General features: G+C 40.0%; 2 protein-coding genes across 3 annotated transcripts in view; one reads left to right on the forward strand and one right to left on the reverse strand.

Moving 5' to 3' along the window:
• ube2b (ubiquitin-conjugating enzyme E2B (RAD6 homolog)) overlaps nt 1-6,131 on the forward strand; it is a 9,591-nt gene extending 3,460 nt beyond the window's left edge. For both annotated transcript variants that reach the window (XM_020611978.1, XM_020611979.1), the window contains exons 2-6: nt 97-177; nt 1,603-1,628; nt 2,660-2,749; nt 3,318-3,406; nt 3,701-6,131. In XM_020611978.1, coding sequence (XP_020467634.1) covers nt 97-177; nt 1,603-1,628; nt 2,660-2,749; nt 3,318-3,406; nt 3,701-3,829 — 415 coding nt within the window. In that variant the 3' untranslated portion in view covers nt 3,830-6,131. The remainder of the gene's footprint in view (nt 1-96; nt 178-1,602; nt 1,629-2,659; nt 2,750-3,317; nt 3,407-3,700) is intronic.
• Nucleotides 4,598-7,271, reverse strand: cdkn2aipnl (CDKN2A interacting protein N-terminal like). Its single transcript, XM_020611980.1, has 3 exons — nt 6,996-7,271; nt 6,476-6,581; nt 4,598-6,399 (listed from the first exon to the last, which is right to left on the reverse strand). The coding sequence occupies exons 1-3, from the start codon at nt 7,205-7,207 to the stop codon at nt 6,391-6,393; spliced, it is 327 nt and encodes a 108-aa protein (XP_020467636.1). The 5' UTR covers nt 7,208-7,271; the 3' UTR covers nt 4,598-6,390.
• Between the last annotated feature and the right edge of the window lie 6,959 nt (nt 7,272-14,230).

A 14,230-nucleotide genomic window follows, 5' to 3' on the forward strand; every position in this document is an offset into this window, starting at 1 on the left:
GCTTGCTGCTCATTTTTTTGTCCCATCCATCTCTTTCTTGTTGTTTGTTTTCCACATCTCCTTCTCACCATTTCTCTTTCTTTATGTCTTACCCAGACTTCAAGAAGATCCTCCCACCGGTGTGAGCGGAGCACCATCAGAGAACAACATCATGCTTTGGAATGCTGTTATTTTTGGGTGAGTCATGCTCCAAATCCAACTCCGCCCTGCTGTATTTACTGTGCCTCTGTGATTGTGATGCACAGATTCCACACACAGACACACACACACACACCGTGACGCGTTCTTGTTCTCCTCCTCCTCTTGCTTTTTAAAAATAATTTCTGATTACAACCCTGATTGTGGCACAGAACAGTCTGGAAAATCAGCAGGTAGAGGCTCAGCAGGTGTTTGATGGAAGTAAGGGCTGAGAGCCACTGATGGGGAAGGAAGTCAAGAGAGAAGAACAGATAAAAACTGAGACAGAAGAGTTACTTTTCTAAGACCTGTTTACTGTGCATAATTTAAAGTGTAATTGAAAGGAGACTTAATCATGAATAAAGCAAGAAGGAACTTTTTTTAATCTGAAGCCTCCTGTACACAGATAGTGACGTACTAGTGTTAAACTGATCCTTCCTTATGGTGGCTTTGCATATTTACACTCAACCTAAAAAGCTGGCATAGTACAGCATCTGTGTTCTTTATACACAGATACTAGCGTCCCAGTATCAGAGGCAGGACATTTAACGTGATGTCCAGCGTTGGATAGAACCATGCATGTAACACACAGACATACGAAGCATGCTGGTAACATTGTTGCTTTCAAATCAACAGTGGCAGAAGAACAGAGCAGGGATGTGCTTCTGCTCGTCCTGCACATTTACAACACGGCTCAGACTCGGTTTTTGTGCATAGTGTACAGCATGTTAATGATTATGGTTATGGATTCTATTTCTTTTTAGCAACATTAACATTTAAATCCCCAGCAGGATGGCGCAGAAATAACACTTCATCAAAACATCACACGCCTGCACTCACAACCCCACAAGTCTCCTCTACCCCACAGAGGCCTAGGTGGAATGAATGTCAATTTTACTATAAATGAGGTCAGCACTGACCAGTTCACCCACACACACATGCTGGCTTAGTTCCTTTTATACAGAACAGCATGGCAGAAAATTGGTGTGATAATCCCAGCTTGAACAGGTAGTGTAAAAAGGCATGAGAAGTAAAAGTGATATTGTATTCAAATATCAGAGCTGATACCTGACACTGAACCATAACAGGAGATTTAACAGTAACAAAGGTGTAATTAAAACAAACCCAAGAATAACAGCTGGGTTTGAAATAGAACTAGATTCACTTATAGCTCCTTAGTTCAATCAAAGTCAAGGTGAAACTGCCAGAACAGTCCAGTCTGAAAGCAGCTGTTTTATCGGTCCTGTCACACTGACAGTGTGAATGTGAAGAGCTGAGTAAGTAAACACTCAGGTGGCTGTGCCGAGCAAGCCCTTGCAGTATAAACGGTGCTGTTATCTGCCAGCCGAGTCCTTAGTGGTGACAGAGGGGATTTTTGGAATTTGGAAATGATTGACTTCTTCTCTCTCCCTCTGCCTTCTGTAGGCCTGTTGGAACACCATTTGAAGATGGTAAGTTTTCCATTGTGGTTTACTTTTACCTGTGTGGGAACACACGTTTCCAAGCTCAGGGGTTGATTTAACATCCCCCTGCACTGTTACTGTTGTAGAGTTGCATCATTAGATCCATCTGTTACAACTCTCTGGACAGTGTGTTGTGAAAATATGGAAGCCAAATGACTGAAAGTGATGATGGGCTACACACACAAGCAGTCAAAGTCAGTCAGAATATCCCCGCACTGATGAACGTATATTCTCTGAAAAATTATAGAGATAAAATATAGAGATATCTGGGGTGTTTAAAATTCTGCAAAGGGTTTTAAATGACTTAGATTTGTAGTACATTTTTCTTGAATAGCTTTCAAACTATTTAGGTAACGCAATAAGATCAGATCTAACATGAAGATTGGAAGTTATGTGAACGTCGCCTCACAGATCCATGAGTTAGAAAGCTCATCAGATGTTTACATGTGCAGAGGTTTGTAATACTGTGACAGAGAATGCAGCCTTAGACCAAACTCTTCCTACTCTTGCTCCAAATTCTTGAACAGCAGAAATGTGTATTTAAAATATATTACGGTTTACTTACTGTGTTTATATGACCTCTCGGGGATTGACCTGTGTCAACCAATTATATTTTATTGCTTCGTTAAATAAATAGCTGACAAAAATGCCAGTAGCTGAGCAGCTGAACATTCATTAGATGTGCTCAGATGGTAACAAACCTGAAGCACAGGAAACACACATCTTTGCACATACACACACTTTTCTGCATGTAATTATGACTGGGGTCAGGCGTGAGAAGCGCTGACTCTGGGTTTATTGTTTTCCTTTGTGAGTCAGTTCCCTCCTTTCAGCCTGCAGAACTGTCGTCTCTGCCTCAGTGAAGGAGTAGCTACTTTTTCCTGTCAAGTCAGTGTCAGTTTTTTTTAACACAGTTGTTTCTCTTGCTCTCTCTGACCTCCTTTATTATTATTCATATCTGTATTCTCACCGAATTATTTGTGTGCACCCCTCAACACCCTCTCATTTTCTCTCTGTAGGAACATTTAAGCTGCTGATAGAGTTTTCAGAGGAGTACCCAAACAAGCCTCCCACGGTTCGATTTGTCTCCAGAATGTTTCACCCAAATGGTAAGTGTTCCAGCTGCAGCCGCACTTGCAGACATACTCATTTTCACTGATTAAAACCACGCATTTGTAAATAAGATCTGCTTTATTATTCACTTTATTCATAATCATATGAAGTAAAACAGGCTTGTTTCTTTTGCACAGTTTGTGGCTCCAGTATCTCAAGGTTTCTTCTTGTCCTCCTCATTCAAACACCTTCATCCCATTCTTCTTATTTCCCAGTTCATAATGAAATGGATTAAAATAGGTCAAATCAGAGAGGTCCAGATGTGCACCTTTTGTGTGAGGGTTGCAGGCTCATTGGGCTGCATGCCTTTAATTTGAGCTGTGGGTAGTTTGTGTTGTTTTTCCCAGTTCTGTCAGGCCATCTGCTCTTTTTGTTACTTGTAGTCGTCCACAGTGTGACATCATTAAGAAATGATAAAGGTCTCCTGGAGTCATCTTCACCATCTGTTAAAAGAGCTTCTCTTCCACAAATGATGAACATTTTGTCTTTACTGAATGTAGAGATTGCTCTGAGACAATTTGTGCTGTGGTGCTGCATCTTGAATGTGTTGTGTGTGTTTTCCAGTTTACGCTGATGGCAGTATATGTTTAGACATCCTTCAGAATCGCTGGAGCCCCACATATGATGTGTCGTCCATACTCACCTCCATCCAGGTTGGTTGCTTTCACTGCCACTACACAAAGTACACTTAAAATTAATGCCATGTATAAAAGAACTGCAGTACACAGGGTATTGGCTATAATTTGGTACATGTCATTCTAATGTGAACTCGTTCTAAAGTTCTTTCCTAACAGCTCACAGTAGCTGAGACAACCTAACGTACTGTACATCAATCCTTATGCCATCCACATTTGTAGACCAAGTGATTGGAGAATCTGTCCTGCTTATTTAATGATGGTAAGTTGTAGGACAAATGGATATTTTCGTCACACTTTTACTTTCCACAGTCTTTGCTGGACGAGCCAAACCCCAACAGCCCAGCCAACAGTCAGGCCGCACAGCTCTATCAAGAAAACAAGAGGGAGTACGAGAAGAGGGTGACCGCCATCGTGGAGCAGAGCTGGGTGGACGTCTGAGCTTCTCTCACTCCCTACTCCTTCATTTCCATCACCCTCTCTTCATCATCCTGCTACTTCAGCCTCTCATTGTTACCTCATCAAGAAATAAAACAGCAACTATATCAGAAGAACTCAAGTGCCACCCTGAAAAAAAAGATCCAGAGAACCAACCAACCAGAATGGACATTAGCCTGCTTGCCAACACCTGAGGAAAATGAGGGAGGGAAATCCACCTTCTATCTGTTTCTTGTCCTTAATTTTACTTATGTTATTGCATGATGTGAAATAAGTTATTGCTAACAGAATCTGTAAAATATCTGTTGTTTGGTTGGATTGATGCTGTTAGTGTTTGCGTTTTACAGATTTTCTTTGAACATTTTCTTTTTTTGTAACTTCTGCTGGTGTGCACAGCTTGGCTGTTTGGAAATGGCAGTTTGATGACCACATTTTAACAGAGATGGAAGAACCCAGAAAAACTCCTCCTCGGAGTGAGTATCATTGTTATTCTTCAGCTGCAGCAGATAAAGAACAATTCCTGATCTGTTCCAGCATAGCTGTTATTTTAGGATACTGTAGGTTTGGACTCACACACGTCACAGGCTGCAACGGTGCCAAGGCTCCCTGGCACTGATGAATTATGACTCCTTGGCTTAGCCAGCCTGAATCATTTCTGCTCCAGGGTAAATGAAATATGTTAAAGTAAATCTTAACACTTAGATGGGACAAGATAAGTACGGATAACAGGGTTGGTTGATGTGGGAAACACCAAATTCCTTTCAATCAACATTTTTTTTTTTAGTCTTGTCACAGTTGTATTTGTCCCACAGTGTTGTTCTTTAAGCGTTAGGAGCCCGAGCCAGGAAATTCCACAGTTCTTGTACTTTATGATTTCCTTGAACAGTGAATATTGTTTTCACCATGGTTCACTCACGGCCAACAGAGCTGGAATGACAGAAAGTAAGTCTGTGAAAGTTACAGACAAGAATCGGCATGACCTTGATACAAGAAATGTTGCATGTACTTCTGCATCATGTTCTTTGCTGTTTGTTTTAATGAGATGTATTGTCATAGTTGATCATCTTGGAGAATAGAGGGTAAACACAACAAACTAGTTTTGTTTTCAGCTGTTCCTGACAGCTCAGAGTTTATTTAATCTGCCATGAAAGTAAATGACTTACAAATGCTTTGTTACCTGTGATGCATCAGCCTTGAATGAAGTGTAAGTGCTTCTGGCCCCAGGCAAGCAGTGCTGCCCAGTGGATACATTTTTGCTGTTGATTAGAGGATTGACAGAGCCACCTGCTGCAGAGAAGACTACAGTCGTGCAGTTTAAACCCTGGTTTAACAGTGTGAGGTCAACTGCTCTCCCAAAAGCTTAAGTTGTTTTCATGCCTGCATTTGTCTGATTTGTGTGTGATATCCAGTTTAAAAGAGCACTTGAGTATAAATTTATGACTTAACCCTGCCCAGCTTCAACTGATTAACCAATAGGAGAGTCATAAAACAGTTTCTCCTGAAACAATAAAGGTCACAGTGTGGCAAGTGAATTATTTCACCTACTACGCAGAAGGAATAGGTTATAAAATTTTGTGAATTAAAAAATGTATACTTATAACACTATGCTGTATAAACATAAAACACATTTTTCAGACTTTGAAACAGGTTTTGTCAAATTATTTTTGCTGTTTGTCCATTTTGGTCCTTCAATAGCTCCAAAAACACATCATTCACTATGCTGGGTGAAACAGTGAGTAATTAGAAGATAAAGTTCAACCCTTCCACATCGACAGTACTGTTAAATATAACTGTTGTGTTTCATGTGGTTGTCATCACATGTTCCTTCAGGCTACAAAAATCACTACAACTTTAAAAATGAGAACATGTACAATTTTGTTTAGTTTATAGCTTAAATGATTCATAATCAGAATTTGTTATATTAGAAAATGCAGCCTAATAATGACACTGTAAAAGGTTTTCATTTTTATCTGCTGTAAATTGTGTTGTGATATCCAGTTTTACCTCTTTTGAAGCCAGTTTCTGACCCACAGCTTTTTCTACTTTTAATTACTATTTGCTTAAAATTAGTGAGCCTGATGGCAAGAAAAAAGTTAGTCCCTAAACTGTTTACTCATAGTGTATCCGATACAGTGCTTAATTACAACCCATTCCTTAGGGAAACAAGACAAAATACAATTCCAGGAGAAGAAAACAAGTCTTATTGCTCCTCGTACATGATATTTAGGACAAGATCCAGTGTCATATTACATCTGAATTTGTTTTTAAAAACTGCACTTAAAACAGTGAGTAAACAAAGGTAAAACAATCAGAGATGGACAAACAGTGAAGCTCCTACACTGCCAAAAAACATTTGTTTGTACATTTAATGTGTTAAAAATCTGAGCAACCCAGTCTGTTAGCTTTTCATAAAAAAATGTTTAGGTGTTATTACATCTGTCATAAACCATAAAATACCAAAGAAATGTGGTCTGACAACATTTCAAGCACAGCCTGTGGACATAACAGCCGAGTCCAATGGTCTTGATCCAGTACAACCAAGAGAGATGGCACAATGGAGCCAGTCATCGACCCTGTGATAGAAGAGCAGAACACCTGAAGACTTTTCTTTGCCAACACATCTATGCCTGTGTGTTTCTATAGACGTACCTGTTGCTTCTTAACAATCTCATCTCTTGTCTTGAAGACTGGTGCATCCTCCACCACAATGCCTTCAGCCATTTCCGTTACTTTCGCCAGGAGCTCTGTGCTATACCTGCCATTAGTTAAGACAAATATTATCAGTGCAGTAACACAGGGGGCAGCAGTGAGCTTGTGACAAGTTGAGAGCACGACACGAAGAAGAATATTTTATTAAAGCCACACAAAGGTAAGTTATTTATCATAAGTAGTTTGATAATAACGTAAGCAAACAGTATGCTTACCTTTTAGCAGACAAAATTATTCAGTTGTGTGGACTAACTGACAAGTTTGGTAAATATATCTAGGGTAAACTTAAACGACATCATTAAAGTCAAGCGCTCAGCAGCAGTAGTAAACATCCTGGAATGGGGACGCTTTAACAACTCTGGATAGTTTTATATCGTCCAGCGTAGAAAAATAAACCACAGAGATTTGTGTGATGAAAGACGCGTTGATATTGAATTGTTAACATCATAAGAATACGCACCGACACCCGAGGAAAACGTTGTTGGCCCAGACCATGGATAAAGAGAGTAGCTGATCCAGCTGCTGATTATCGTATTCGCTAATGTTGCGCAAGATGAACTCTTTCCTGGCCTGCCAGTGTTTGTCACTTTCCCAGTACCCCCGAAACGTTTCCACCTGATCGGCCACAGCTCTGTTTTGCTGAATAAAATCCTCCACGTCTACTGCCGACATCTTGCTCTTCCTTGGCCGAGTCAGTGAAAGCAACTTCCCGTCTTCCAAGCTGGTCCCGGAAGTGGTTTTGTAGCTCAGCCTGTTTTACACAGCGCCACATAGTGGAATAGCTGATAGCTACAACAGCCAGGGGTGGAAGAAACGCCCAGACCCTCTGCTTAAAAAAAAATAGTTTATTTAAGTAGAATTAGAAAATTATTCATTATGCAGAAAGAAAGGTTGCTTTGATATTATTATCACTGTTGTTTACTGATGCTATTATACTCTAGTTGGTTGAGGCAGAGAAAAATTGTACATTTCTATAGACCTATGCTGTTGGATACATTAACCTGAAAAAAAAAAAACACTATCTCAAGTACAACCTAAACGTAATTTTCTTAAACATGTGAAAAAATAAGAATGCTTTATTAAATTTGTACCAGTTTATTTCAAATATCCTTTAAGGAGGAACAGTTGGACCTTGAAACAAGACAGAAAGAGGTGGGTTGTTGCACAAGAACTATGTAAAAATGTAACTTATAACTGTATAGGAATACTTGACATTACATTTAAAATAGGCTGAAATAATTTTACTGCACTGTCAGATTATTTTGCTTTTAGTAAAGAACACTTTAAGGGATTAAGGACATTAACATGTGCACATTATCTAGTGATACATGACACTCCATGACAGCAGGTAGTTGCATCTCTGACATGCACACAGGCATGGTCACATACTTGTTTTTTTGCCTTCTTCTCACCTGAGCAACATCTCTCTCTCTCAGGAATATGACCAGAGAGAAACACTGGACGTCAACCTTCAATCTATATAACGAGGTTTATGCATAATCATTCAGGCTTGCAGAAGTGCAGAAACACACAATTGCCTTTTTTTCTCACTGCACAGATATAAGCACAAACCCCTGAAAGTCTCCCTCACACAGACACACACACACACACACACACACTCTAGAATGGGGGATTTGGGGCTTGTTTTGACATGAAGTCATTGATATGCAGAGGGATCCAAAGGAAAGCATACCAACATGAAGTGAGACAGACAGAGAAAGCAGATCACTGCTCTGTCACTGCTTTTGTTTCAACAGCAGTGTAAAAACAGATTTTACTTCAAATCACTGTCAAAATGTCTTAAGACCATTATTATAACAGTGGGGTTTGCTGTGAACTCAAACTGAATTCAGTTCTTAAAGATGCATTAACTCAGATTTCCTACAGTGTCTGATAAACCCAGTGATAGTGGGACAGGACACGGTGTCTCTCAGTTACAAATTTACTGTTGCTTACCAAAATCTAGCTTCAGACTGAAGGCTGCATTTTGTACAGTTTTCCCCAACCAGGCATCCATAGTTGCTAGAAAACAGGACGTGATGGGATGGGCAGTTTCAGTGTCAGTTTGTTTTGAGTCTCACTAGACCCTCTAGGCTGCAAAGAAAACAGGTATAGTAGCTTTAAAGAACAAATAAAAAAATAGTAACAAAACATATTTGCCAAATCCTATTATCTTTGCATGGAAATAAATAATTAGGACATTTATATTTTAAACTGACAGATTGGAAGTCATTTAAAAGGGTTGTAAATAATAGGAATGCATGAAGCATGAGTAACCTCAAGAGGCCTGCAAAGAGTGCATCTTTTTTTTAAATATCCATTTCTAAACATCTAAATGTCATTCAGCAGGCAGGAGAGCCAGACTGAGCAGGTTGGAACAACAGTCAAACATGCAAGGATGAATCAATGTCTGTGCAGATCTAGACAGGAATTTCTTTAATGTGCAGTCTTGCAGGTTCAGTGAAGATTAAGAGCATTATTGATAGCTGATAAAAGGAATGTCTTACCTTCAGACATCTGTCATTCTTCACACAAGCAGAGTGTGAACACTGAGCACTATATGTGGACACCAGTGAGCTGCAGTTTGAGTCTCTGTGCGAATGTAAAACCCGGTGGAAAAAGTGGGGGATTCCCTTCCATAAACTTATGTACAAAAAGCACCTTATGATGAATCTGTCAGATGATAGCCTTGAGTGTTTGTATTGGCTTTGTGGTCAGAATAATTAGGTTAATTCTGTTGGTTTTGAACATTTCCCTGTCTGCCTTTCAAACATCTCACAGATGTTTCAGTTTCACCCTGTTTTCTATGGAGCTCTGAACAGTGTGACTTTATTTCCTTTCAGTGTCAGTTTACTCTGAAATGGTTGCAAAATGTCCCAACAGGCTGTTTTCCCGAATGTTCTGGATCATGTTTTACTAACAAACACCACAAAGTGGAGGGGCAAACAGACTCAGTTAACACAGGAGCCTGATGCCATCTTCACCTCTGCCTACACCTAATGTAGCTGGTCTCATCTCTACGCGGCCATCAAGTTAAATCTCTGCGTTGTGTCTTTAGTGACGAATCGTAGACAGGGGTTTGCCATCCACAGGAGCGTTTATTCTCTGTGTGAAACACAACTAAATCAGTACATCCATCTGTCAGGTCTCTCTTCACATCTCTCCTCAGGTTTCCACAGTAGCTGAGGAGGGCCGCGAAGAAACAGGAAACAAAATAACGGGGCAATGGCCTTCAAAATAAAAGCTCCTGACCAACAAAGCCATTCAAGGCAACACATCTATGCAAAAATATTGAACAATATGACATGAAACAAAGAACTGAATGCATTACATGGAGATCTCAACAATAGAAGTGGGCATTAACCCCCCGAAATAAAATAATATGCACTGTAAGGTTTTGAGAATGTTCACACTGCATATTCGTCTGCTACACTAACAACATAACATTTCTGAGACATAAACACATAGGTGCACATATGCATATACAGTGTACAACAAATTGAGTACAGCTCTGTGCAGTAACTGTTTAATGATTCAAGTTGTACTGTCTTACAACAACTGTATTGATAAGGGATAATAATAATCACCTTTATTGGCCAAGTATGTTACACACAAGGAATTTGTTTCCGGTACAGGACTGAGGTAGCCATCTGAGGCGCCAACTCAACCAATGGCTCTAACCAACATGGGGGTTCAGTGTCTTGCCCAAGGACACTTCCACATGTGGACTGCAAGCACCGAGATTCAAACCTTCAACTTCCTGGTTGGGAAATGACTGCTCTACCCACCGCACTGTCGCATCCCTCTAAAACTTCACTGCTCCAGGTGAGGTTCAAACTCACAACCTCAGCATCACTCTGCATGTTACTGTCTCATAAGTACTGCACGCTGACTGATTGCACCACTGGAGCCACTGAACTGTAGGGTATTTGCTCTTATGTGGAACAATCAGTTTCAAAAGAAAGTGTCAACACCACAGTTTTCCAATGCAACATGGCTCCACATGGTAGGAACTGCTGACCCAGACTGTGAGACTCTAAAGATCTGAGAGGGTACAAGAGCATCAGTAGCTACTGGGGAATGATATTTAGAGATGGAATGCACGTTTGCATGTCCAAATACAGAATTAAAAGAGTCTCAGGAAGTCTCAGGAAGCTTGACTGGACAGGAATTCTCCAACATGGCGATGATCAAAAACACACTGCAAACATCACACGAGAGGATTCTATGACCTGGTGATCACCTGACTTAGATCCAACAGAACATCTCTGGAGTATTTTAAAGCTGAAGCTATAGCAACAAAACCCCTCCTCCTGAAAAAAATCACCTGAAGAACAGCAGAACATCTGTCCACAGATTTGTGCAACACTGCTGTCATCCACACCTGGAGGATCAATTCTGTCATCAAAAATGACAGCAGCCAAAATACTGAGAAAACTCACTTTTGTTGCAGTTGGTTCTTAAATATGAAATTTGAATTAGAGTTGTCAAACACTGCCATTTTTCAAATGAACTGGCTTCATTATTCTTGGCCTGAGCTAAATTCAGTCATCTTAAATAGGCAGGATTTTGTAGCTACTGAACATTTTATTGATATTGACCAGGGCTGTACTCACTTTTGTTATATACACAAATTAATGTCTTACACACATTAATTTCTTAGCATGTAATGCCAACCCTAAAGCAGTTTCTGTAAGAAGTACAGGCCCTACAAAGTTCTCGTCCAGACTGTTTTCCTCTGCTTTCTTTCTACATAATTCAGTCCTGACAAGAACAAACCCCAGCAGCACCACTCTTTGAGTATGTTACATTTTGAGCAGCTTCCAAGTCATACAAATCGCACTTTTATTGAGTGAACCAAGCCATTAAGTTTATGGCCTTGCTCCCCCTCCCTCTCAGCCTGAAATATACACTGATGCTGAAGTAACACGCTGTGTTCCAGCCAGCTCTGGCAGACAGCTGTTCCTGATGAGTCACCTAATGTAGGCTTACTCAGGAGAAAACTATAATTGGGAAACAGACAGACAACAGGTAGCCCTTTCAAGCGAAATCCAAGGGGAACGTCAGCAAGAAAGGATTAACCCAACCTGTAAAGAGTCTGTGGATATCAAGGTGACTGAGAGGAGAATGGGACAGGCAGGAACGAAGTCAGGTCATTATAAGCCTGTGTAGAAGAGGATGTGTATGTCAGGGTGCAACTCACAAATTCAACTTTCAATGAGCTGAAAACTCCCAGCAAGGTGAAAAATGATATGTACAGAGGTATTTTGAACGGTGTGCTTAGCCAACCTTCCCAAGAAAAACACCAGCATCACTCATTTTGATTAGTGTTGGGAATCCAGGAAACATGTTGCTATAAAACTATCTGAACAAAGTCCACAGACATGTTGGTTTCTTTTAACCAGTATCTTTTACTAATCAAGTAAACCCATCGAACTCTAACTATAGCAAAGGCAGATGAGAATACAGTTTAATGGTTTTGGAAGAGCCCATCACTGGGGAGCCTTTGCACGGACAGTTTTAAAAATTATGTGTTTTCAGTTTGAGGACGTGTCAGCTCAGGTGTTTTCTGGCTCAAGTAGCAGCTTCTTTAAAACAAAAAAAGAAATACAGCTTACAAATAAATAAAAATAAAGTTCTCCTAAGAAAACTAGCTGCTAGCGTGCAAATTGTATTATTATCAATTAAAATACAGTATAATGTTCTTCCAGTTCTTTTCCTTTTAGATGCTATTTACTGTTTTCCTCCCCAGTTCTGGTAAATATTTCATTTTGAAAGCAACTTATTCACCCCCTGGGGTACAAACTTTACCTGTAAGCATCAAATTACTCACAAGAGGAACAAAAACCTGTTTGTTTAAATGCCTTCTGAACCATATTTTTTCTCTTGCCTTTACCCTTTCATCTATGAACATCGGTTCTGTGTCATTACAGACCTTAAAAGCAAAAAATATAAAATAAATCAAACCAGTGCAGCTTCACTTTATGCTAGCATTTTACTATGGCTATCGCTGTAAAATTGCTCAATAGAAAATGGTTTCATTACAAAAGTGAGATGAGCATCACTAAACTTATTGGAAAACACTCTGTAGTTTGGAGCAGGGCTATCAGAAATAGGCTACACTTGACATTGCATTGACTTTATCTCCCCACACATGAGGGGTGTTTAAACATTTTAGGCTTGGGACCCAAGTGATAAATGTAGTCTGTCACCCTGGGACCCAGACTAATTAAAAACTACTGCTCTTGACACTTAGGGATGCTGGAGCAGTAGGGCCTGCCAGCTATTTCAGATCCTGACTGCTGACCCACTCAGTCCCAAAATTAGGATATGTATACACTGGACTAACCGCAGTGGATATGGATATTGGTGTCATGATACAGTTTGTTGTGGTATTGCTCGTTGTATAAATGGTTTGTGGTGGAGTTGTATTGAAATAATGGTATGCCAGTACTCAGTTTTCACAAAGACATTTTGACATGTCACTGAAGAAAAAGCACTGATGTAAATCACAAAATGAATAATGGCTGATTAAGATTAGCTGCTTCAGTTTCAGGGCCCTGGTAGCGTGTGTGCTCTCACTGTCACATGTTACTGGGACATTAGAACAGAACAGAAACATCATCAGTGCTATTAATAACACCTGTAGGTTTCTGTCATGACAAGTCAAAGTGCCTGGTGGGAAGGAGGGCCACAGGTTGCTGTAGCCTACTTAGTAATAATGTCAGTTGTAAATGTTTGATCCAACTAATTATCTTGCTTTTATTTTAAGCTTTTGTTGCAGATGGATTTAGGCCATAGAGAACTATGAGTCAAAAGGCTTGGTTTGTCTCTTTCGTTGGTCTAAAATCTGTTGGTCAGAACAGAGCAGTGTGACCATAGCAGATATTTAGACTTTTAGCAGGAAAAGCACAGGTGTGACTATGTACATTACCATTAACTAACGTTACTCGTCAGTCAGCTAATGCTAGCTTCTGACTGGAGGCTGCATTTTGTAAAGTTTGTTCCAATCAGGCATTTATAGTTTACAACTTGTCAGGAAACGGGACATGACCCATTATCAGGGGCTAGGAAGAGGGGTCAGGAGCGAGTTATGGTGTCAGTTTGTTTTGAGTCTCACCGGACCCAGTAGGCTGCAAAGAAATTAGGCAGAGCAGCTTTAACATTAGTTATATGGCAGTGCAGGTCAGTGGCAGTAACTTAAAACTACAATATGTAACTTAAGGTAGCACTAACATGAAACTCAGAATCAACCCACTCTGCTCCACCCAGCACTCCCTCTCCCTGCTCCACGATGCTCTGCTACGATCTGCTATGCCCTGCCACGCTCCACCCAGCTCTTCAGATATTTGATTTGATTTGATTTGATTTATTCTTTCAAGCATGTAAAGACAGTTGATATGACAACACACATAATTTTACACATATCCAACAAATGCTAATCCAATATCAATTTGCTTATACCTAGTACATGCTTGAATGGAGTAGGAAGAAGTCAGACTTATCCAGTCCTACCCCATGACATCATCTTACCATCATTGGTTTGCAAGCAATATCTTCACATAAATAATTCTCTTCTACACCACACAAGTAATATACGGTCACACTTATATCAGTGTTAACATTCTTACATAATTACATTCTTAAATAATTATCGTCTACACCACACAAGTAATATACTAAAGAATTATTACA

This window comes from Monopterus albus, unplaced genomic scaffold (assembly GCF_001952655.1).
Source record: "Monopterus albus unplaced genomic scaffold, M_albus_1.0 scaffold119.1, whole genome shotgun sequence".
Classification (NCBI taxonomy): Eukaryota; Metazoa; Chordata; class Actinopteri; order Synbranchiformes; family Synbranchidae; genus Monopterus; species Monopterus albus.

What these genes read in the sequence shown, in the direction of transcription:
- cdkn2aipnl (XM_020611980.1), bottom strand. Translation starts at nt 7,207, where the DNA reads ATGTCGGCAGTAGACGTGGAGGATTTTATTCAGCAAAACAGAGCTGTG. An exon ending in AACGTTTTCCTCGGGTGTCG is followed by an intron (nt 6,582 to 6,995) that starts GTGCGTATTCTT and finishes AACTAATGGCAG; the next exon opens with GTATAGCACAGAGCTCCTGG.